This window comes from Channa argus, chromosome 1 (genome assembly GCF_033026475.1).
Source record: "Channa argus isolate prfri chromosome 1, Channa argus male v1.0, whole genome shotgun sequence".
NCBI lineage: Eukaryota > Metazoa > Chordata > Actinopteri > Anabantiformes > Channidae > Channa > Channa argus.
The window spans coordinates 24970971-24997483 of NC_090197.1; the positions used below are offsets into that span (position 1 = coordinate 24970971).

Below are 26513 nucleotides of genomic sequence, written 5' to 3' on the forward strand. Positions count from 1 at the left end.
ACAAAATAGAACTTTGCTTTTATAAAAAAATCTTAAAAAGATAATGTGACATATTCACAACCCTAGGTGACTTATAATTTTGTTGTTTGTGTGTACTATACTAACAAGCTGTCACAGGTGATTATAGCTACCATCTTAGCTTCATCAACACCCACCCATTTAAACATTAGTTACATTTAGCATATCTGTGCTGAACTGAGAGTTAGCCTGCCGAGCTGCTTGGAGTTTTCCTCTTTGCTGAGCTCTTTTGTATGGCTTTGGCCAAGGAAAACACATCAGTCTCAAACCTCTGTAGCCACCAGTTTAAAGTAACTTGTTTATGTGAGTAATAATAGTCTTCATGAAGAGCTACAAATAATGTGGAAGGTCAGGTAAGGCAGGAGAAAATTTTTTTACTTCCCAGTTCCCAATTGTGTTTCTCATTCGAACAACCCTATATAGATTCCATTAAATCTCGGGGTTGATCTCAGCTGCACTTGTGGTTAGTAAACACATTACATTTGAAAGTTTTGTGTATACAGTAGTTAATTGTATTATGTAGGGCTAGGTAATATGGACTATATTACAGTTATGTGGAATATAAATAATATTGCAAAAATGTATGCTATATTACAATACATAATATATATCTTGATATTTTCGAGATATATCTCCTGTAAAGCATTTCTTAAATGCCCAATTTAACCTATGAACCTAACATGTGGAAAATTGAGGACCCTTTATTGTCATCCACTCTTTATTATCAAAAGCATTCTTTTCCTCCACCATGAATTAGTTTTGTGTTTTGAAGCAGATGCCAGATAAAACAAACATAACCCTTACTGCTTACTTTGGATAAATCTTAAAAGGACTGTATACCCAAACTTGAAGATCTGTGTTATCCATCAGTCTGGCTGACCTAGGCAGGTGGTAAAAATGCAAAACCTTTTCAACTGTATCCCAAATTTGCCCTCCTGTCAGAGCAGGTTGTACCAGGCTGCAGGTACAGATACAGTTAAAGAGGTTCAACTGGCAGCCTTAACAGACAGATCCAGATGCTACAGACGTAACATTGGTTAATCAAAAGGCAAACAAATCAGCAGCTGTTATAAGCTATAAGCAAGCATGTAAAGAGTACAGCTGTAAGGACAGGTAAGCTAACGTAAGAAAACAGCTGGGTTGTGAGATTAGCATGCTGTACGTAGCTACTAGTCATGCACTACTAGTGGATGTAGAGATAAATCTTTAACTCAGATGCTGAATGTTTGCTTATTAGTCCAGATGAGTTTTGAAAAATATTTTTTCCAGACTCAAGAGTGCATAGGGTTTTGAAAAGCAGAGTTGGGAAAATAAGAAAACACTTGGGACAACTGAACATCCTAAACAGTGACATTTAGCATTCCAACTGTATTTAATATTTCTAAGTGGCACTGAAGCAGCAGGAGAGGGTTAGGAAGAGATAGCTGAAATGGAGAGAGAGAGATGTGGGAGAGTCAGCCTGTGCATAAGCAGCAGGTCAAATTGGTATTATTGACATTAAATAAAGTGTCTGACTTAATTACCAATTATTTAATCATACATGCAATAAAACTTAAGAACCTGCCTACTTAAAAAAATAAATGAATAAATAAATACTATTTCTACATGAAGTTGCAAGTCTTTCACATCGAGCTGATGATTCCTAACACTCCATAGTCTTTGTAATTATTTGATGAATGAATGGTATACCTTGAACATTTTTAGTTGCTTAAGAACATTTTTGATATTTAGATACAATGAGCAGCAGATGATAGTAAGAATAATAATAAATATATTTGTGGTCTACATGTGCTTGCATTGAAAATGTATTTGACACACAAACACATATTACTCCATTTCTCCACTCGCATCAAGCCAACCACCTCATACTGAGCAAAGGGATTTACTGGCTCTATTGTCCCCCGTCAGCCCCGGCACACTATCGCTCTCGAAACTATTTTTATCCATCCAGGAGAACATGTTGGCATCCTTTCCCCAGCTCACTCCCTTAATTCCTCTCTGTGTCCAAACACACGCTGACAAGAAATAGATCTGCAGTGGCTCAGTGCTTTGCAACAGGCTGTTGTTTCACATGAACAACTCCACTCACACTCTCATCTTACATTTATGTCCCTCATAAATGCGCTCACCCTGTCTCTCTTGCTTTGTGTGTGTGTGTGTGTGTGTGTGTGTGTGTGTGTGTGTGTGTGTGTGTGCAAATGATGAAAGTAAACGTAATACAAGAAACCAATGGGGGCATCTGGCCTAATTCCAATAGAAAATGGAATTGGATTAGTGCCTCTATTCTCCCAGAGAGATGTGTGTGTGTGTGTGTGTGTGTGAGCGGGGTGGAGGGGGAGGGTTGTTCCAGGGCAACAATGGATCTTAGCAGTAGCCAGCTGCAAAACACTGAAGCACTGATGAACAGTGAAGAAACCATGCTGCTGTTCAACACCTTCCTGTTAATGTGTATGTGAGCTTGTAGGGCGGTTGGTGTGTATTTTAGGTTTGCAAAGACATACCAAAAAGATCAGTCATCCATATGACATTTATCATTCTGATAACTTCTCCTGGTTTACAGGTGCAGTCTGTTATACCGAGTAGTAATGTAGCCTAATAATGAAAAGTAGTACTGCATTAAAAGACTGCTTTTGGTGCCTGATTTAACAGCTGATAATCGCACACCTTATTTATTCACTGCCTTGCTCCAGAGTGAATTGAGTTAAACGATTGCAGAGTCTTTTCCACATGTTAGTTTATTAAATTGCTTCACTTTTCTTCTTTCTGCTCTTTATTTTCTCATAAATACAGCGCTGGTCCTAAAGGAGACAACATATATGAGTGGAGGTCGACCATCTTGGGCCCTCCAGGCTCAGTGTATGAGGGAGGAGTGTTCTTCCTGGATATCGCCTTCACACCAGACTACCCCTTCAAACCACCCAAGGTGAGTTTTGGCCTACAGCTATGCAGCGCAGCACACATGTGCCTATTTATGCGAATGCATGCATGGACGCATGCCCGCATACATGGACCACAAATCATTTACCCATAGCTTTGAAAAATATCAGCATTGTTTCAGCTTTTTACACTATTGTCCCACAACATATATATGGCATATTTAAGGCTTGTTCTCCTACAGCATGTTTACAAAATAATAGGTGACAGAAGCACAGAGGCATGGAAGGAATTTTGAAGACATATGAGGGTCCTGTTATTTTGTGGATATTCCCACAAACTGCCATTATGCCATATTTTTCTTGGTGTAATCAATGCCACACAAATATCAAAGCCAACAATTCGTTAGCCCATCAAAACTTTCTGACCTTCCCACCCTGTCATTGACACTGACATTGCCTGACATTGTCTCTTGGCTCTCATGGAGGAAGTGTTGCTTTAGGGAATATGAACTGCTCAAAAGAATCTTCTTGCACAACAATTTAACATTTTTTTAAACTAAGAAACTAGAACAAAAATGAATCCTCCATTCTGAACTATAACCATTTTGTCAATCAACCAGAAGATGCTGTGGAAAACACAGGATTCTCATCAGACAGCAAGAGTTTGTCTGACACCTCTAAAATGTACAAAGATGTAGACTCAGAATGCAAAGAGAAATAATTTAAATGCACTTTTAAAAACACTTTTTTTAAACTAAGTAACAAAAAATGTATATAGAAGAAAACATACATTTTTCATCCCAAGATAAAAGGAATGCTAAGACTAAATTGTGTGCTATGATAAAACTAATGACGAAGATAGAAACTTGTAAAAAGAAAAATTGAATGGCTTAGTCATTTCTGAAAACTTTGCACAAACATGATGAAAATGTGCATTTTGTTCTTTTTTTACACACAGTACTTGTTTGTAGGATACAGTCATTGTTGGTTTTGATAGTATAAAACATGGTTTATGACCAGCTTTATTATTTATCTGCTTCATGTTAGCCTGTCCTCCACAGATACATATTATGCTAAAATTCAGCAGCATTTGGCTTCCCTCCAGTGAGGCTGTGGGTTTGTGTGTATATGCGTGTGTTCTGCTGATGTAAGAGTGTGTCAGTATTTACACAGTAGACTCCCTGTGAGCAGTTGCAGCCTCCTTTGGTCTGAGTTTTGCTTCTGGTTTTGCCCTGGGTTTTGGTTTCAAGTCTAGAAATACTTGGTGTCTAACCTCTCTCAGCTATATAGATAGACATGGAGTAAAAATAAACAGAAAAAAATAAACAAGAAAATGTTTTTTTTTTGGATATCTGCTCTTACGTATCCTGTTTTAACATGGCCCTACTAACCATTCCATGCTTTGGATTCTGGTTGAGAAGTTCTTAAGGAGGCACAGAAAAGGTTTAACCTCTGGGGACTACAAATATTCCGAGCAGGTTATAAAAAGCTATCACTTTTTAAGAATCTGTGGGTAAATTTTGACATGATGGTAACTACACCTTTGCTCTGACAATGAAGAATTTCTTATCCTTCACCTCCCAATTGGCAGCATTATTGACCCATCTGCATTGAAAATACAGAAATTTAGGCAACTATATGTATCTTCAGCCAGATACATACACAGATATAACTAAAGCAGTGCTGAGACAGGAACACTTTTTAATGACTGAAATATGTCAGTGGGTATTTGCGTATCACACATGTGCAAAACCTGTTTTTCTTTGACATGTGATCTAAATATTATATTCTATTATATATAATAAGTGTAAAATAAACAGGTCTTACTGCAGTTCTATGGTGTTTCTGGTGTTTTTTGCCCTCTAGGACTCCAAAAGACACATGACTAAAATCTATTAATAGACCCAAGTGATTTTTCTCTTTCACTTTCAGGAAGGGCTTATAATCTGATTCAGGACTAAAAGAAGATAATTGAAATTTTAACTAGGACACTTTAAAACTAATACAAGATCAGCTGGTGGTTTTACTAAAAACTCTGTTTTTACAAGTTTTTGAAATACAGAGACAATCAGTCCACTCTTGATTGTTGTTGACAAAGTAATACCTCTTGACTTCTCTTCTCCATTTGTACACAGTTTGCGTCACAGTTGACTGAGTCCAAACTCTTGACACATTCCTTTAAAACTGTAAGCCAAAAGCTTCAAAAACAAGGTCTTTTAAGACCTTTTAAGGTCGTAAGAAATCTTCTTTGTTCTAGCCATGACACACTTCTACAAATCTGTCTAGTCAAGATCAGACTTTTTTATCCGGTGAGTTCAGGGTCGCCACAGCGGATCATTGTCAGCATGTTGATTTGGCACAGTTTTTACGCCGGATGCCCTTCCTGACGCAACCCTCCCCAATTTCTACCGGGCTTGAACCAGCACTGCACAGCTGGGGAGGGGAATGGGCTGTCAGGGGTTCAGTGTCTTGCCCAGAGACACATCAACATTTGGCCAGGGCCGGGGAGTGAACCACTGATCCTGTGGTGATGACTGTAGTCAAGATCAGACTAAATAACTTAATCCCCCAATTCACATACCTTTGCCACAACAATATCCACAGATTGTCTGTTTTCTTATGTTCTTTTTTTGATTAAAATTTTAGATAATTATATTATTGCTAAATTCTTTATCTGCCTTGTGTTGAAATCAAATTAAACTGATGTGTTAAACTGATTGTTGAAAAATACAAAAAACTGAGTCCAAGTGGGGATATTAGCTGCTTGTCATCTCCTCCCTCTTTTTTGTTTGCTGCTTTGTCTGTTGTTATCAATTTAAAAAAAACAAAACAGAAATGCCCACAAAACATTAAATTACCTTTTACTAATTTCACAAGCAATCTGAACTCAAGCTAGCTAATAATTAAATTATTGCTTAATGTCAAACAAATATGTTTCTGTATTCAAATATATTAGAGGAATTTAAACAAGTTCTTTTAAATATTTTTTACTCAAAAAATGTAGAAAAACATTTTTAAATTAAAAGTTGTCTAAACACAAGCAGGCATTAAAGAACTGTGCCTAAACAAAATACACAGTTATTTGTCTGGGGAATCGGAAATCTGATTAAGGTAAGCAAACGTACTAATCTAATAATTAAAGTGAACTTTAATTAGGTTTTTTTTAATGACACTTTGTGGTTTTTACCTAAATAAGTCAACCAACCCTACATCATTAAAATGAATTTTGTCATAGAAACAAAAAGCCAGGTTGTACAAGTACAAATGGAAACTACAATTTCACAGTTCAGTTACACAAACAAGTGACTTACTGTAACTTTTTGGATTAGATTTCTCAGCCTTTGATTTGGATGCCGTGCTGAAAAACCTGCATGGCAAGGGAAATATTTTAACAGATTAACAGATTTCACTGGGAATTTTGCTACAGTCTTGTGTATTGGATTGGCATTCTTGTGTGAAACATGACTCCTAAAGAGAAACAAATTCTCCTAACTGGGTAAAAGTGCTTCTATCCTGACAGTCCAAGCTGAGGGGGAAACAAGGCTCATCTAACCTTTTGGCCTCCTGCTGCCTTGTTTTTCCAGTCTGGCTGTGAGCTGTGCCATCCAGCAGCTCACCAGATCACAGCCACCAGTCTGACAGCTGCAGCTGCTCACTACACTGCCTCACTGACTAATGTTAGAATGAAAAGGCCAGTTAAGGCTGACACTGAAACTGTGAGATGGGGGAGTGAGAAGGTTGAGTGTGGTATTCTTACACTATTTGTTGTCGATTAGTCCCTCTAGGAATTGTTCAGTGGACCTACGAAGAAACCAAAAGGTTTTATCTTGGCTACATTATAAATAAAAATATAATAAAAACCTTTATCAGAGATCCATAGCAGGAGTACTTGATCTTCTTTTTCAACCTACAGACAGTCATAAATGTAAACTGTGCCAAATCAACATGCGGACAATGATCCGCTGTGGCGACCCTGAACTCACGAGATAAAAAGAAAGGACAAAAAAAAAAAAAATTATAATAACTTGGGTAGGTTTAGAGGAGAAAACTTGGTTATGTTTAGACACAGAAACAGCTTTGTTATGTTTAGGCACAAAAATAACTTGGTTAGGGCTGCTCTTTATTGTAATGTAGACCACAAAATCTACAGATATGAACCCTTTGTTTTAGTCATTTCAAAAGGGATGTATTCATCCTCATAATTATTTTGTACAGTCTCTGTTAGCAGGGGGAAAACCTTCCCCCTCCTACTTCAAAGGCCACTGAGTAGTGTATAGAGAGAAAAGTGCTACCTGATTGGTGTGTCGAACTTTTTTCAGAAGCATCCTAGAAAGGGCTTCCATCAAAAATAGAATAGATGTACATCTTTAACAGAGTGGATCAGTGAGTTCTTCAGTGAGTTCTTCAGAGATGTGCTGCAGTGCACCTAGTGGACTAATGAGCATTGACTAGAGCTGCAGCAATCAGCTCAGGCATCTGCTTCACAGCTGGAACGCAATGCAGCTGGTCCTGTTTGAATTGCAAAGTAAGATGTAGTGATGTGACAAAACAGTATCTGTAGCTGGCATCACATTCAAAAACAATAAAGTTTGACATTCAACATTTGTTTTTATTTATCCAATTTTTTTTAAAACTGTAATTTATGTAAAAATTATGGCTGTTTGCTGTTTATATACATAATGGTATATTTAAAAGTATTTTCTGTGGAAGCTGTATTTACCTTAGAGAGGTAGAACTCAATGCAAATGATATGACAGCTATTTAAAATTATGGACAGATTTGTTATGCTGTTAAAGGGAGTTTAAATTAATAGTTTGTAGACACAGCAGAAAAACTCTTAGTTTGAGTTTTGATCAGCTAAGAAACTGTAAGCTATATTTTTTGTTTGTTTTTGTAATATTTACGAACAAATGTATGTCATGTCAATTAGTTATTTAGTTACAGCTGCCTCAGTAGTACAGGTCTGTTGATAAGTCAAAAAACATCTAGAGCTTTGCTTTGCAACTAGAAAGAAAGAAAGAAATCCTACATAAAACAGAATCAAATTTACAACACAAGTATATGTGATACTACTAGCTTCCATTTTTAATACTAATACATAGGCTTGAATAGTATTGTATCTGTATGACTTGTACTAGTAACATTATACACATGAATAATCCTACATAACCTGGACACAAAGCACATAAAACTATGAATCAGAATTAGAGCTGTTGTGATATAAAATGAGGATAGTGGTTGTTTTTAGATAATAAAACCATAATACAAAGGGGGTGTAGGATTATACCTCTAGCTTTAGTTAGGTGGAGGCAGCATCATAATCTATTAGCATTAGCCACGATGGGATTACAGACTGTTAATCAGACCACACGGGCTAGAGTGGAATCTGTTTCACGGCTGCTGGCCCCCCAGCATTAGAATGACACCGCTAACCTATTTCAATGTAGAAACAAGAAGTGACTCAGGCACAAGACCTGCCCTCAACCAGTCACCATCAATCACCTCTACTTCTGCTTGTCTGTCTTTTCTTGTCACATCTCTGGAAAGCCTTTCATGTAATGGAAAGCGTCTTGTTTATTTCACTGTCTATCACAACTCAGCAGCCATCCCCTTGGTAATACTACAGTAGCATGGAATGTGTGTGCGTGTGTATGTGTGGTGGGGGCTTTGGTTCTCGTGCTAAGGTTGTTTGTTTTTCATAAGAGAGCAATAGAAAGGGAGGAATATAGACTTAATGAGAGCATTGAAGAGGGAGAAAGGGGAGGACGCAAATGAGGACAGGCTGCAGCTACAAAGCAAGCAGAAAAGGGAGACTGGGCGCAGGCTTGCCTGAACTGCCACTCCTGGTCAGCATTATCGACTTTAAGGAAAAGGAAGTCAAAGGTCACTTCTTAATGATGTGGTATTGTGCTGATGTTCAACTCTGCTAGAAGGTGTCTTCACTCTAATGTTGACTTAGGTAGATCCACAGGGACTGACAGGTTCACCTTCATATTGCATAGACAAGAGTATAAAGTGTATGTCACTGACTTGGTGAGCACCAACTTTATCTCTCAGTCAGCACCCTCTTAGGCTTCAGGTGTACTTGCTTACTACTAGGGATGGCTGTAGCTCAGTTGGTAAGGCAGTTGTTGATGGACCACATGGTCAGTGGTTCGATTCCACGTCCCTCCTGGCTAAGTGTTGAAGTGTACTTCGGCAAGACACTGAACCCCAAGGTACTCCCGGTGGGTCAGGTGAGCACCTTGCATGGCAGGCACTGAAATTGGTGTGTGAATGAGTGAATAAGAGGCAACATTGTAAAGGGCTTTACATAAAAGCTCTATAAGTGCCCAATTAAACAGACACCTACACAAAGCTGTGCTTCTATGTAGCCCACATCCATGTGAAGCGCTGCTTGCATCAAACATTAATTAATCAAATTAATGAATTAATGGTTACAGGAAATTAATTAATTAATGACATGGATACATGAGATGCAATCCTGCATATTGCCCCCCGAGGTGGTATCTCGATAGTAGCTTTAAACTACTATGATAATGGAAAGTTTTTTTGGGAAGAGGACTCACTGAAATCTACTACAACCTACTACCAGTCTACAACCACCTGCATTTATATACTTGTATTTGTATTTGTATAATGTATTTATTTATGTTCTCGTTGCCGTTTTCTCTGACATGATGTTAACCATTAACCTAAGGGGTTGTCATGGCTTCTGTTCATGTTGTGGAAAAGTGAAAGTTTATGAGGAAGAGATGCCTCTGTCAGTCAGGGAAGATGAGGCACAAGTCTGTCCCTTGTGGTGGCAGTGACTACATGTACACATCATTAAACAGAAATTTATTTTGGTTAGATTTGAGCTCTTAGTTATCTTCTGCCACTTTATTGACTACTGCATTTCTGTAGAATGGCTGGATTTTACATAACCATATTAAATAAGGAAAAGTTACATTTTGGTTTTAGGTTTAATATCAATCATAAAATTTGCACACAAAATACTTTTACACAGTGTGAAATGAGTTTCCAAATATTTTTTCTGGTAGAATACATAGCCTACAATAAATGTATTCTGTAGCCAATGCACTCCTGATGCGATAAAATCGTTGTAGTACACGTCTACTGTATTTGATCAGCGTGTTTATATGGAATTAAGTAAAGAGGTTACAGTCGGCTTTCTTGAGAAAGCTGATTTCCAAACATGTCATGTAAATGGAAAACCTTGTTTCTGAAAATGTATTCAGCTAGATTTCTCCTGGAGAACAGTGATTTTTCTACCATGTGTAGATGTGATCATGTTTCTCATTAGCTTTTTACAACAGCACAGATGCAGGACAATACGGTACAGCACAGTAAAAGGATGAATGAAAGGAGTGACACAAAGTGGTGCCACCTCATTTTTAAGTCCAAGACTGCATAGAGTTGACTAAAACTGAAACTAACACAAAACACCCTGTAGTACACTGAATGAGTTGCTTGCCACTATTTTTTTCCATTTTTTAATTTATATAGCAGTTTCTCTCACCTGTTGTCATTCAGCCCCAACACACACAACACTAAAAACATAAGAAAACAGCCTACTGTCACTATACAGTTCAAATCTGTTAGTCATTCTTCCAAAATAAAGCTTAAGGTAGAGGAGAAACCACATTACTCATCCGCTGCATGTACACGTGGATTTCCAGTAACCAGGTTTCTTTAGTAAATGTAAACTACCTGAGAAAGCGGATTTTTCTAAGTAGCTGGTTACTTACTTTCACGAAAAACCTATTTGTGTGTGGGTACAATACTTTTCTGAATTCACTGTTGCTAATCTGGATTTTGATGAAAGGCTCGCAGTAAGTGTCTTTTTAAAAAAGTAAAAGTATGAAAACTTGCATTTGAATACTTGCCAAAACAGAGTATCCATAAGAGGACTAAACTGTTGTGCTTCTAGTACAGTATGACCTGCTGTGCAGTAAAATCCTTATTAATCCTCTGTGCTGGTAAGCTGAGACATTAGGCAGTCACTGCTGGTAAAATAGCAGTCGTAAAACTGAAAGCTGGATAAACACCTCAAGACTAGCTAAGACTTTCAAAGACTGAACAGTTCCAACTTCCAATCTGGAAGGAGCACACAACTTACTTTTGTCATTCTCATTTATCTTAAGGTTCATGTACCACCAACATTTTACCACTTTTGACTGTCTGCTAGACCAATGAGAAGTTAACATAAAGTGGTATTGGGTGTTGCAGTAAACAACGGCAGGATCGGACTTAATACCAAAACTAGTATCGGAAAATACTTAGAAATACTAATTTTTGTGGACTTATTTTATTGTGACAGTAGTCCTGTGGTAAGATATGATGTGAGATAAGGACAAAATATTGCCTTTTCAGCAACTTAAAATTGAATTGCAGCTTTTCAAAACCAATAATGATCTAACCTTCTGGTCGTGTCATCCCAGGTGACATTCCGCACAAGGATCTACCACTGTAACATCAACAGCCAGGGGGTGATCTGTCTGGACATCCTTAAGGACAACTGGAGTCCTGCCCTCACCATCTCCAAGGTCCTACTGTCTATCTGCTCCCTGCTCACTGACTGCAACCCTGGTGAGAGCTGCAACACACACAGACACTTCTCTCTTTTTCTCACATACACATGTGCGCGCGCGGACACACACACACACACACACACACACACACACTCTTACTTTTCATATGTCAATTTTTGCTGTGCTGTGACAGATTGACTGATATTTTATGTGTGAGTAATGTACATTATATTCAGTGTTTTGTAAGGCTCAAGTTGTGCTCTTGAGCAGCAATTTCCTAAGAGGTAAGAAAGGCTCACTGCCTTGATGGAACTGGTGTTGGTATATATATATCAGAATTTGCTGGTCTGTAAAATAAATCGCATTAAGGTCATTTTGTATATTCAAAAATATATACTATGCAAAAACAGATTTCTTTTAGGAACTTTAAAATATCTACATTAGTGTGAGACTCAAAAATCTAGTTTCACTTAGGCATTTAATTCATGCTAGAGAATTTGTTTTGGCAATTAAACAATGCCATTGTCCTTCAGTGATGGCCTACTGGCATCATGACTTTGAGCTGGCTTAATGAGTTTAGACAATCCTTATCCCCAACCTGTCCACACAGACAGCTCACCTGGAGGACATCCAGGTTGACATGAAGTTGCTGATAAAGAGCCTCTACATCATTTGCAAAGGCCCATGTGGATGTGTGATCATTTTTAGACAGTGTTGCATTTACTGGTTAAAATGACAAACTTAGTTTAAGTGGACACTAATTAATATGATTTCTGTAATGAACTTGGTGGGTAGCTGGTGTGTGTTAGTTCTCAAAGATTATTTGTGTGCCAAGATGATCCACTCTGTAACATGGCTGCAATACCTCAGGTGGACTGTGTTGTCCTTTGTTCCAGAAATTAACAGTGTTATACCTCTTCACTCTAGAGGAACCTGTCATGTCAGTTTCAGAGTCACAGTCTCACAGTTTGTTTTTGATATCATACCAATAATTTATACTGATAACATTATTGAACCAAAGCCTGCAGTATTTGTATCAAGAAGATTCAAAAAAATGCAATTTCAGATCAATTTTAATGAACATGTACATTATGCAAATATACACTATATACACTCACAAAAACTTATATATGAATTTTGGCTGAAATTTCAGAATGTACCTAAAATGCACTATAGCCTTTACAGGTAAACTTAATTTGACCTTCTAAAATTTTGATGCCCATCTAGGTCACGTCTAACTGTTCAGTGTCAGTACATACTGCATAACATACTGTTCTCTAACAAAGTCATTAACCGCAAAAATCTATGTCTGATCCATGAATCGACCACTAAATGTTCTGGTTCAATGACAATTTGTATTTAAACAGTATTCTCTCATCGTGCTGTTCAGTTTGACATCATGAGACCAAGATGACACCTAACAATTGACAAGTTATTGAGACACTGACATTTTGTGTTGTGGTATACCCACCACTGTTGTTAGCTTTTGTTTAAAAAAACTAACCCTCTTTTTTGTTTGAAATGTAGAAATTACCATTACATGCCCCACTTTTTTGATATAATATCACTGTAAGATGAACTTTTTACATTTTCCATAAATTTCACAAGTTAAGTCCTTATGTTTTTGTGAGTGGTGTGTGTCACATGGGAATTGGTAACTGCTGACACTTAAAGATTTGGATCTGTATTGAGGCCAAAAAGATTAATTTGGACAAATGCCTGCTGTAAGTTAGACTGTGCTGTAATTATTACAAAAATGGGAATTGGTCCTATATTGTAAGATTGCTGCTGTGAGATTTATAGGTAACTAACACAAGCATTGAGACATATAACATTCCCAGCACATTCAGGAAGTGCTTAATTCATGAGTTCCACACAGATTGAGTAGAGAGTTAAATTTGTCTTGGTTTAGGCTTCAGTCTGCTTCAGATGAACTAGGTGTAAAATGTTCTTTCTTATAGTCTAAAGAAAACGGGCCTCCAAGGACCCAATTTCCTTTGTGTTTCTTTGCATTCTTAATGCAATGAATTGAACAAATCTGGATAACACTCTGTTGTAGATGTGAGAGCAGCTGAGAAGTTGGGTGGGTATAAAAATAAAATCCTGAATTCTTTCACACACCCACGCCCCTGGCTAATTGCTGTGTAAAATCAATGTGACTGACAGTTAATCTGTTTTGAACTGATAGAAAACTGTTGACATCGAACCCTTTCTTTCTTTTGTTGAAAATAGGATCTTAGTTTGAAGTACGCTGAGGCCTTTACACAGCATTGGATAACACCCTTCTCTTCAATAACCATGACTACTCTCAATGTGAATATGGCAATTGTGGAAATGAGAAGGAGAAATAATGATTGTGGAATAATCATGTTGTAAACTGCAAGTCTGGGCTTTCCTGCTCCCTTCATTGCAGTCCAATCAATATTTAACCAGGATTGGCTGGCTGTACACAACCCTGTAAACAGCTGACACCATTCACTGTAAAGATGTCATTTTAAAGTTAATTAGATCCATTATGGTGCAGTTTACCAGCAGAGGGAAGAACACCGCTGAAAGAAGAATGCAATCTGTCTTTTATGGACCAGTTAAAGCTAGTTCCACTGGTCCAATTGACCAATTTGGTTAATATCTGTTAGTATAAAGTATTAAAGTGAGAAAACAGAGGTGGTGAAAGTGACTGTTGGAAGAAAATATGTCCAATAGCTCAGCAACAAAGTTCAAAATTAAACAAATGGAAGGAATGTGTCACGGCACAAAAGGCAGCAAGAAAAAGAGCTGGAGAACGATGGGTTGTTTCAGATGTGTATAGTAGGAAATAAGATGGCAACAGAAAATAAAGGGGGGGGGCTCAGACAATAGCTTGTGCCCCCTAAGTGAGGATTGCTCTTTGATAAATATAGCAGCTTAGATTCAGTCTCACTGGGCGCAAATGATAATAACCTTTTCTCTTCCTTCTCCTCTCCTACGTTTTCAGACGTGTGATGATAAGAGCTGATTCCTTAGAAGTGTGATACAAAAAGGGCTTGATAGACACCCGCTCCCTGCCAAAAAAAAGAAATAATATCACCCCTCCTTCTTATAACCCACACCTTCAGTCCCTCTTTCTGCCTCTTGCCTCATCAACAGCAGGTCATTTGAAATATGCTTTTTAACATTTTCTTAAGGTTTTTTTTTTAAACCCAGCCTCAAGTGCTGAACATAGGCCCTGGATCTGAACTACCTTAAAAATATCTGTCCTTGACGGTCCACCACTTCCTGTCTGAAGATATTCTTTTCCATTCAGGTGGGAATCATATAGCTCATTAAAATAGCTCATTAAAGTGGAGGAACAGGCTGAAATGACAGTTAATCAACCCTCCCAGAGCTGCGGCTCCTGTTGTCATACCACACTGAGCCCTGCATCACAGCCTCACAAGCATATTTTTTACCTGGGGCATCCCGGTGGCTTGTTGAGGCTTAGCCACATGCCATGTCAGACCATATCTAGGCCTCAAATTCAGCCCAGGGCCTTTGTCTTTTGTTGTCTCAACCTCTGTGTCTGTGTGTCCAAAAAGTAATCTTAAATTTTTAACAAAGCCAGAGGGATTTCTCCTCAGTGATTTCTGCTGCTACTGTCTGGCTTAGATCGTATATCTGGGTGACATGTGCTGATATTTAGACAGTCTTTTATAATAAAGGTGTCTGCTTTTTTTCCCCATTGGTAGCATCAGGTGTGTCAGTTTTTCAAAACAGTAATAACACCTGCTTTACCTTCCCTTAAAGGAAGGCCTTACTGGATCTGGATGGATATCAAAGTATGTGATATAGCCAAAGTTATGGTCTGTATGTTCTCAACTAGTCCATCTCCTGTACAACAACCAAGTAGTTAACAATGTTTTATTGCTACACGAGGTCAAAAATGACTGTGGACACAGTGTAAAGACTTATATTATTGCAACGGCTCCATTATTTGTCTCATTATCTCGTGGGTATTTCTATTGTAAGTGTAATACACCTTTTAGGTAAGGTGCCCAGCCCATTATTACAAAAAACCCATAAATATTTAACAAGACATTTGAAAATGTTGAGCAACATTCAAAAATCCCATTATTCTGGGTACTGAATGTTCTTGCCATGATTTTTTTAAAACATCTTGCCAAAACACAATATCCCCTTAGTAAAAAGCCAATGCAACATATCACTTTCTGACAACCAAAACAAGTCAGGGTTTCTAATCTGCATTTCTTTCAACGGTGGTTTCCTTAAATCACTATACATGGAGCAATGTAATAAAAATGAAACTAATTCTCCACCACATCAAGATCACAAACAACTAAGAACCGTTGCCTTTCAGGGATATTTTTAAGTCCGCCTACTTCAACTGCCAGTGGTAGGGTACCAGTTCTTAACTGAGCAGACCTCTGCCCTTTTTCTGCAAATTAAATGTAACGTATCCTTCTGTGCCATAGTCTTCCTTAATTTGAACATAATTTCTAAATTTTGTTAATTCTAAATCTCCTTTTTGCAAAAACGTATTATTATATTATACTTACATTATGTTAACCATCAATACCAGTACATGTGAATTCATACTTCAAAAATCAACAAAACAAATGTATTTCTATTTTCTTATATTCTGGCTCTTACTAGGGATATGGCAAAAATATGATCAATACAAGCCCCATGTTTTCTAAAAAAAAAAAGTTGTTTATCCACTAAAACTCCATGGGACTCTAAAAATGATTCAACCTGTTATAGAGGACACTAGAGTACTATTTAAAAGTCGTCATCACACTAATACCTCTGTAGTTTATTGGGACCCCAGAATCTGCTTTTAGAAATGGGTTTGAATATAGATTTATATTATACAGAAAGTATGGCATTATACTGAATACATTTTTTAAATAAATTATATATAGTATTCAACAAAGTAGGAGATTTAAGGAACTCAACATGCGCAAGATCCCCTACACCCACAGCTTTATTTGGACTCGTTCTCTCATTTCAACTGTAATTTCAGCCTTTAGTATACTGTTATGACTGTAGAAAAAAAATTATCCCTCAACCCTTTTCAAACTCTTTTTTGATTACAGATTTCATTCAGAAACTCAGAGGGTTTTGGTGAACTATATTTTGTAAGTCAAGGTGTGTTACACATTCAAGGGGTCCGAATAGCTTTTTTGTAATTAATGTTGAATCATAGATAAGGTACATTATAGAATTCTTTCTCAAATGTAATAGAGAGAGGAGGTCATGTCACATCAAGGCTAGCTCATGTTCCTCTAGTTTAAGTAGCTCAGTGCAATCTTCATTTAAGAATTACTTGCTGGTGTTCTGAGTTCAGATAACATTATTTGCAGGGCACAGCTGCACAACTAGGGAGAGGATCACCAAAATATTTGGATTTACAAGGAGTAACACAGAAGTCATAAATTTGACCGATGTTTATACATTTATAGCACCAATTCCTTGTGCATTAGCTGGTTTTTATTGAGTCCAACCAGTGCAATGATAATGTGCTAATTATAATAACCTGAATTGGGGCTGATGTTATTGTGCATGATCATTCAAAAGTAAAGGCTATTGAGAGGTTTCCTACAAGAAAAGGAGTGTTGTCTTTGGCTTAAGTTATTACAGTTTTGCTATAGCTTCATGACTATTTGTGATAAGAAGTCACATTTTCGGCTTTGAGGCACAATGTCGTACCATATAAGGATCAGCCTATGCAGAAATATGGGTGTAAGCCTGTAACGCCCCATCACCTCCATTGAAACCCTAGCAGGCATTAGTGTGGATGGGTGTTTTGAGCTGCTTACTTAACCAATCTCATCACACTGCTCTGTCAGCAGGTCAAGCACTGCAGGAGACAGTCTGAAGTCAGGCAGAGTGCATGTCAGACTTGTGGAATTTGTTTCTCTCTCTATCACCTTACTGAGAAATTGACCAACAGCAAAACAAACTGAGCAGCAGTCCAATCAATAGAGAAACCAATGGGAATTTATAATGGTGGCTGTTGACTGACCAGATGTTTACAGTGTATCAAGATATGGGACAGCACTAACTGTTATTTACAGCAGCGTACACATTTTGTTGGGCTTACGATAAAAGTATCAGTAGTGCTGTTAATCATGCTAGACAAGCCTCACTTCAGACTGTAGTAATGATCAAGCTCCATTTTTTTTTACTTATAGTTTTTGTGGTTTTTACTGGTTGTATTCAAATTCCTATGCATGCTGATGAGCCAAAGCAGTTGGTGTCTTCACAATCTTAGACTTTTTTTTACAGGTAATTGGATTGTCAAACAGTTTCATCCAGCTGTTTGTGTAAACATGCCGCTCCCTTTATCCATTTTTTTCCCAGACTGAGTACAAGTACTTAAGAGTACTCAACGATACAGAATACTAAAATCTTTTGCTTCTAGTATGAGTTGCTGGGCAGTAATGCACATCAATCCTCTGCAGTTAAAAAAATCCTGCAAGAACATAAATTATTTATAACGGGAGGCCTGGTTGCTCAGTGGATAGAGCATCGGGTTGGGACGCACAAGCCTGCGTGATCGAATCCCACCCCACCAGGTGTGGCCCTGCCCAGCCACCACGGGCCACCATGGTGAAATTCCTGAGCCCAGGTAAAATGCGATGGTTGTGGCAGTAATGGAATCCGGCATAAAAACACATGGCAAATCAATGTGTGAAACATGTTCTGCTGTGGCTACCCCTGAAGGGATAAGCCGAGAGCTGTTGATCTTCAAAGTTATATAGTCTTATATAAGTTATATAGTCTTATATATAATGCTCTGTTGTCCCTGAGATCAATTGCAAATATTAAACATTTTTAAAATAATCCTGAGAATAATTTTCCACATTAACCTACCTGCTGAGGCTAACATGATATTGTGTACGGCCTCAGAGAGGTTTTAGGAGTACAATTACACAAAGGCATGGCCGGACCCGGTGCCCGATACTGATACTGGCATAAAATATCCTGCTCACGGATGTGGATTTTTGAAAGCTAAAAAAAAAAAAAAATCACACTTTTCTCAGTAAATCTATTGGTGACAGTTACACTGAAACCACTAGGCACATTTCTGTTACATTTGTCATGAATATACTCTTTTTTTTTTACCACCAATATTCATGGAAACAAACAATAACGTATCACATTTTCCTCATTAATTTCCTATTGTTCTTGTAGGCCAGCTAATAAACACATTGCACAAAGAATGTTTAGTTATTCTACACATTACTACTATGAACTGTTCAATGTATTTAAAGGGTAGTTTGTGTAAACTCATGTTTAAGGTCTGTGGGCTCCTCTGCTGATGGGTCGCACACAATGTAGAGATCTTTGGAACAACCTGCACTGCAGCACACAGGCTGCTGTAGAAGACGAAAGCTTGGTCTTTTGACAATTTCCGTTGAAAGATTAAAATCCAAAATAACATTTAGTTTGACTAGTAGTGGCAGACATTGTGTTGCATAAAGTCCACAGAACATTGAATTGATGTTTTCTCTTTGGATTTCTGTAAATTGAATCCATGAATTTTTGTCGTTTTGTCAAACAAAATAAGTCATCTTTTATATTATGACCAGTTTAGCATCGATTGATTCTTCAAAGGAACATTATCCAACATCAATGCTGATTAGTCCATAGCTTGTTTAAATGTTTTATTTAAAGTATATCTTCAACCACTTATTCAATTAATTGTATTGTCCATAATTACCATCATGATATTAAAGCCAACACTGACTATTTTATAAGTTTGGTTGACAGCCTGTAGCCTCGATTTGCTTGATTTTTAATGCCATAGACCTCTGTTGTTGTCCAAAAATGTTTTAACAGCACTGGGTGACATGTTTCTTAATTCTGAAAACCAAGACCCTTGTAAACATTGTCCACACCCTTCTCAGTCTTTGTAATTGCCCCATGCACAATGTTGTGCAAGTGCAATTTTATTAGCCAAAATACAAGAAGGTGCCAAATTAGAGCATATGTTGTGGCGTTTGTTAAAAATAGAAAGTCACCAGTTTTGGAATAAAGAAATAAGTTACCCTTTAAAGCTGTTTCTCTGGTTAATGTGTTGTTAATAGTTTTTGGACATGATGGAAGTCTGTCTTCAATGTATATGTGAATCCAGGCTTCAAGCCGACAGCTAACCAAACGTGTTTGACACGATTCAGTGCTGGCCTTAGCCCAGGTGGCCCAATGGGTAAAGCCTCAGGTTGTGATGCAGAAGGCTGTAAAAACGACTCAAATCCCACCCCACCAGGTGTGGCCCCGCTCAGCCACTAGGGCTACCTTGATGCTGGTCCCAAGCCGGGATAAAATGGGAGGGTTATGGCAGGAAGGGCATCTGGCCAAATCAACGTGCAGAACGTATTCTGCTGTGGCAACCTCTGAAAGGGACAAGCTGAAAGCTGGTGATCTTTTGATCAATGCTGGCCTAAGCATTTGTATTGTTATTGTGTATAAGGGAATTGATTTAGATAATGAACGAAGTTATCCTTTTACGTTAAACATGCAACTTGAGGCTCAAAATTCACTTCACTCAGCCCAGTCTTTAGTCCTAAAAAATTTAAATAAAAACAAAGCTACAAAATTTAGTCAAGTAGAAATATTTCGGACTAGTTAGAAGTACAAGCAAAAAAAGCTTCAAGAAGTGAATATCTCCACAATGCTGCCAGAGTACTTATAAATGACTCTGGATCACAGAAGCCTTTGACAGCACCTCTCAAAAATCCAAGATCTGTTTTGGAGCGTATTTCTAAAAGAAAAAATAAAATAAATAAAAGTTACACAGAGCAGCTTTAACACTACAATGGCACATTTTAAACATTTGTTGTGTGCTATTTTAAGTCTCACTGAGTTCATTCCTCTTCTGTTACAGCCGACCCTCTGGTGGGAAGCATTGCCACACAGTACCTGACCAACAGACCTGAGCACGACAGGATAGCCAAACAGTGGACCAAACGCTACGCCACATAGACCAGCTCTCCCCAGGAACCCAACCCAAACCCACCCCAGCCCAGCCCAGCCCAGCCCAGTCCCAACCCCAACACATACACACACACACAAACACAAACACACACAGACACACACACACACTTCCAATATCTTCCCTCCTCTGAAGTCTATGGAAGCACACCCACCCGTCTCATCCACCCTGCCCCCACCCCCAAAAAATGAACTGTTAATTGTTCCATGCTGACTTGAAAAGCTTCTTTTTTATACAAAGAGTCTATTGGGATTGTATTTTCCAATACACTGAATGTTGATATGGTCATGAAAAGCTTTAATACTGTTACCGTTCTTGTTGATGTTATTGTTCTTATTGTTAATGCATTGTTTATAACATTGCCACCACCCTTGTCATCTTTATCTATAAAAGTGTGAGTGTATTATTCCCGTTTCATGTGATTGTTTCACGATATTGAGTGAGTGTATTTAGTTTGTTTTGTTCCAGTGGTTTTAAAGCTCACAGTCAATATTAGTGCATGGCATCAGAATAAATGTCCGCGCAGTGAACATGGAAGTCATGGTATTATTTCTGTCCTGGCAGAGTTCTGGAATGGAGTAAGCCCATCACCATGTATGATGATAGTGGTAGTTTGCTGTACATCTAATGCCTTGTAAAAACACGCTCATTGAATACTCAATTAAACACTGGCTGTAATGTGTAATGTGACAGAGCCTGTCTCAGTTTTTCTTTAATGTGTGTCTAAATTCAGTGTGTGTACAATCAGCCTCATCCCTGACCACTTCCTGTTAGAAATGAGTTATCACAGGCTTGCCACAGACAGTAGAATGATAGTAAAAGGGTATTTATGGCTTCTGTTAAACAACATAAATTATAGCTCTTTTCTATCAGATGACCCACATTTTATTTTCCAAAAGTTTTGGAATATAGGGTTTTCCTGTTACCTAGTAATTTCCTGTGAGTTCGATTTTAGAACAATCAATAGTTCTAAATGACTATTAATGGCTGGGTTTTACAACCCGAATTATAAAAAAAGTGGGGACAATGTGTGAAATGTAAATAAAAACAGAACAACTATTTAGGTTATTTGGCAACATGACTGGGTATAAAAGGAGCGTTTCAGAGAGACAGAGCCTCTCAAATGTAAAGATGGGCAGAGGTTCACCAATCTGAAAAAATTGTTGAACAATTTCAGAAAAATGTGAAGATCCCACCATCTACAGTATATAATATCATCAAACGATTTAAAGAATCAGGAGGAATCTCTGTGCACAAGGGAAAATGCTGAAGGTCAAAACTGGATGTGCATGATCTGTGGGTCCTCAAGCGGCACTGCATTAAAAACATCCAGGATTCTCTACTGGACATCACTGCATGGGCTCAGAAATTCAGAAATCACTGTCTGTGAACAGAGTCCGCTGCACAATCCACAAATGTAAGTTAAAGTATCATGCAAAGAAGAAACCATATGGGGCGAAAGCTCATTTAAAATGAGGCAAAATGGAATACTGTTGTGTGGTGAATTTTTTTTGGAAACCATGACGTGTCCTGCGGTCTAAAGAGGAGATGGACCATCCAACTTGTTATCAGCAGACAGGTCAAAAGCCTGCATCTCTGATGGTATGGTGGTGCATTAGTGCCTATGGCGTGGGCAGCTTACACATCTGGGAAGGCTCCATCAATGCTGAAAAGTACATAGAGATTTTTTAATGCAACATATGCTCCCATCCAGACGTCTCTTTCAGCCTTTCATATTTCAGCAAGACAATGTTAAACCACATGCTGCATCCATTAGAACAGCATGGCTTCAAAGGAGAAGAGTCAGGGTGCCGAACTGGCCTGCCTGCAGTCCAGACCTTTCACCAATAGGAAACATTTGGAAACACCTCATAAACAATCCAGCAAACAAAGCCCAGGAATGTTGAGCAGCTAGAATCCTGTATTAGACAAGAATGGGACAACATTCCTCTCCTAAAACTCCAGCAACTGCTCTCCTCACTTCACAGATATTAACAGACAGTTGTTAATAGAAGAGGGGATGTTACACAACGGTAAAAATGACCCTGTTCCAACTTTTTTTAGATGTGTTGCTGCCATCAAATTCAAAATGAACTAATATTTCCATGAAAAGGTAAAATGTCTGTTTCAACAACTGATATGTTGTTTATGTTCTATTTTGAATAAAATATGAGTTAATGAAGTGAATGCAAATCGTTGCATTCAGTTTTTATTTAGATTTTACACATCGTCCCAACTTTTTTTGAATTGGGGTTGTACATATCAATACTGTAACATGAAGACCAGAAAGCTGTCTGTGCGAGAAAATTCACGTTGAACCTGGGAACAGCACATTTATTATTTGTTCAGGACATTGGGAATGTCCTGAAAAATGTCTATAGTTTGCAGCCGTAAGGTGTATTACTAACATGCACTACATTTCAAACACTACTTAACTGCCCCCCTGCCAGGCTGCACAGACATGTCAAATGCACCTCATGTGGGCAAATAGTTTGGCTTTAATGTGGTGCAGGTTTTCATGAAAGCTCTGTGGATGTTAGAGCAGCACCTGGACTACTTAACTGAGGGCATAAAAGTCTGAGTGTTGCTCACACAGCCAGAGTAAAGAGGGACTCAGCTGAATTACAACCACTGCTATCCTCCTACTATTATTAGTCTTTAGGTTCCATGTTATTGATAGAATGATGGAGGTTCCTCCATTTATATCACAGTACATTGAGGAATGTCCCTTTTCTTGTCTTATACTGTCAAATATCACCAGTCTGTTATCTTTGGTGGGTTTTATGAGCTATTTGGCAATTTCTGCTTTTATGATGTGCTTGCAGTATCTTTTTATAGTCCCAAAAGTCCAGAAACCTGTCTTCAGACGAAGACATAGTAACTTGTGCAGACAAGATTTTATCTAGATTCTTCTTTGCAATGATCGTGCATATCTTGTAAACACATTCTCATAGCACATTTGCACGTGATTAGAATGACTTCTTGCAAAATACTATATTGGATTGTTTTTGCATGCAAGAAAATAATTTGCAACACTAGTTGTTATCTTGTTCGAAAGTTTATAGCACATTATATTTGTGTAAAATACAAAACCCATTTTCAGATAAGTTGTGAATAAGAGTCCAAGTATTAGCAAATGATCTGAAACCTATTGGTGATTGAAGATAGTTGCTCATTTTTAATTTAAAACATTTTAAACAAAAGTTGGGATGGGGAAACAAAAGACTGGATGAGTTGTGGAATGTTAAAAAAAACACCTCACAACTGACAAGGTTAATTGGCACAAGGGCAGTATCATGATTGGGAATAAAAACAGCATCTCAGTGAAGCCGAGCCTTTCAGAATTAAGGATAGGGCAAGGTTCATCATTCTGTAAAAAAATGTGTTCAGTGTCTTAAGAATACTGGTCTAATTCTAAAATTGAAAAGTATTTGTAGATTTAATCATCTCTGGTTTATAATATAATTAAAACATTCAGAGAATCCAAACCTCTATACACAAGACACAATACTAAAAACTGAATTGTTGTGATCTTTAGGCTGTCAGCCAGAAGTGGATTAAAAACAGACACAACTTGTAGTAGAAATCACTACATCGGCTTAGAAGAACAACTGAAGTGGGAAACTGCCTACTGGTCTGACAACTCAAAAACGGAAATTCTTAGTGGAAATCATCACCCTGCATCCTCCATGCTAAAGATGAGCGGAACCATCTGACTCGTTATCAGCTCACAGTTCAAAAGCCAGAATCTGTGATGGTGGGAGGAAGCACTAATGCACACAGTATGAGTAAGACAGACATCTATGAAGGCTCCATTAATGCTGAATGATAAATACAGGTTTTGGAGCAACATTTGCTGCCAGCCAGGCCAGGTGCTAAACGGACCTGCCTGCAGCCCAGACATGTCACCTTCTGAAATCATTTGGAAACTTATGAAACTAAAATATAAACTGAACTGTTGGCCAGCTATAATCCTAAATCAAGAAAGAATGTTCAAAAGTTCAAAAGTAAAACAACTTCTCTCCTCAGGTCCAAACAATAATGGTGCTGTTATAAGAAAAGGTGATGCAACGCAGTAGTAAACATGCCCATGTCCCAGCTTTTTTTAATAGGTGTTGTTGCCATCAAATTCAAAATGAGCTCCTGTAATTTCTCTACCTTCTGTTTTCTAAGTTGTTATATGAATTTCTGCTACCAGAATGCACTTTGAAAAAGAGAATGTATGTTCTGCAAGAAATTGTTGGGGCTAAATTAGTAGTAGGTCATTGTAACATAGTATGTTTAAAATAGAGCAAACTACATACTGACAGACCCCTTAACAAAACCTTATTCTAGGCAGTAGACCATACTTTGCTGAGGTTTTTAGTCCCTGTATGTTACAAAACCTGCAAAGTGGAGCAACAGCAGCAGAGTTAATTATGGTTGACACATCGGGTGGAGGAATAGGGAGGGGGAGACCTCATCCTTCCTCCTCCCCTCCTCCTTCACATGCAACGGGAGGAAGACTGACAGAAAAAGAAAATATATTGATGGATGAGTAATAATATTACATTTGCAATGAAAGCTATGTGATCAATAGGAGTGAAAAGGCCAAAGTTGGTCTGTGAATAAACAAGAGCTTTCTTCGCATGATAATAACAGGCAGCTAGATTGTATTGGTGTGGAGATGGGCTTCGTTTGCATGTAGAATGTTATTAGGTGATGGGAAAATGCCAAAAAAGTTAATATGTCAAACATGTGGCTGGTGGCCTTAATATTTACAATATATTTCTTAATTAATTCATTGGTAGATTATTTTCGCTATTGACACACACACACACACACACACACACGCAGCTATAACAGCTTCAACTCTTCTGGGAAGGCTTTCCACGAGGTTTAGAAATGTGTTTATGAAATACATAATACACAGTGCTCGCAGTCTTCGCTCTAATTCATCCCAAAGGTGTTCTATCGGGTTGAGGTCAGGACTCTGTGCAGGCCATTCAAGTTCTTCCGGACCTAACTCACTCATCCATGTCTTTATGGACCTTGCTTTGTGCACCTGAATTCATTTATTTGAATGGGTGAGCAAATACTTTTGGCAATATAGTGTATATGTATATACAGAATCCTACAGTATTTATTCCAACTATTAGTACAAGGTTCAGTGTTTCAATTGGTGGTTTATAAGAAGCTATAATAAAGCAAATAAGAAATACCAGTTGAATCCAAACATCACAGTGCATTAAGGATGAAGAAGATAAAGGAAAACTATTCGCTTATGTTCCTTTAAAAGGATTCCAATATGTTACCAGTTCACAGGTGAGATTAAAGCCCCATGAGCTCTATCACAAGAGGAAAACTGAGCTAGCTCTCATTCAGGATCTTTGCTCAGAAGCTGAAAGCCCAGGAGAGGTAACTAGTACTAAAGAAATCTTTAAAATTACCACTGTATAACTACACCTATCATGTTGACCACTTTGTTTAATGTGTATTTAACCCACAGCACATTTCATGTCACACCACTTTGTCAAGCGCCATAATAGCCCTTTAAAACTGTCTCTCAGCTCTTGGTGGTTCTGTTTCAGTGCTGAGCAGTAACTCAAGCTAATAGCTAACAGTTGTTTTATTTATTACTTCCCAGTAATGAGTCGCAGACCTAATAATTTACATCAGGTTATGCTTAATACCTGAAAATACATTACCATCGCTATGTGTGCATACACATTTTACATGGTGACAGCTGGAAAACTGTTCTTGTTAAAATTAGGAGAGGTATTTTAAACATTGCCTTTGCTAAATGAGGTAGCAAAAAGAGAATGGAGAAGCTAATCAATAATTTCCAGCAGTGGGCATTAAGAAGAGCAGGGACTGATAGCACAAGTGGAGCAGGGAAAGTGTAAAGTTAATAACATTTAAATGACTGTTACCTGCTAGGGCAGAAAACGTCTTATTTTTAATGTTTTCTGAATAAGCTAATAACCTGCCTTTGATTATTTCCCTCCATTATTGTTATGATTGCGCTTGTTTGTTTAATTCCCTGTGCGTTATTACACGTCTGTCTCTTCGTGTCCCCTTTTGACACCGACACGCTGTTAAAAATAAAATCGATGAATGGACTCACAATGT

The 26513-nt window shown here is 37.9% G+C and overlaps 1 protein-coding gene across 2 annotated transcripts in view; it reads left to right on the forward strand.

The window, feature by feature from the left end:
- Positions 1-21092, forward strand: part of LOC137129670 (ubiquitin-conjugating enzyme E2 E2-like) — a 69254-nt gene extending 48162 nt beyond the window's left edge. For both annotated transcript variants that reach the window (XM_067508908.1, XM_067508909.1), the window contains 3 exons: positions 2809-2941; positions 11339-11486; positions 20295-21092. In XM_067508908.1, the coding sequence (XP_067365009.1) occupies positions 2809-2941; positions 11339-11486; positions 20295-20392 (379 nt within the window). In that variant the 3' untranslated portion in view covers positions 20393-21092. The remainder of the gene's footprint in view (positions 1-2808; positions 2942-11338; positions 11487-20294) is intronic.
- The last annotated feature ends 5421 nt before the right edge of the window (positions 21093-26513 follow it).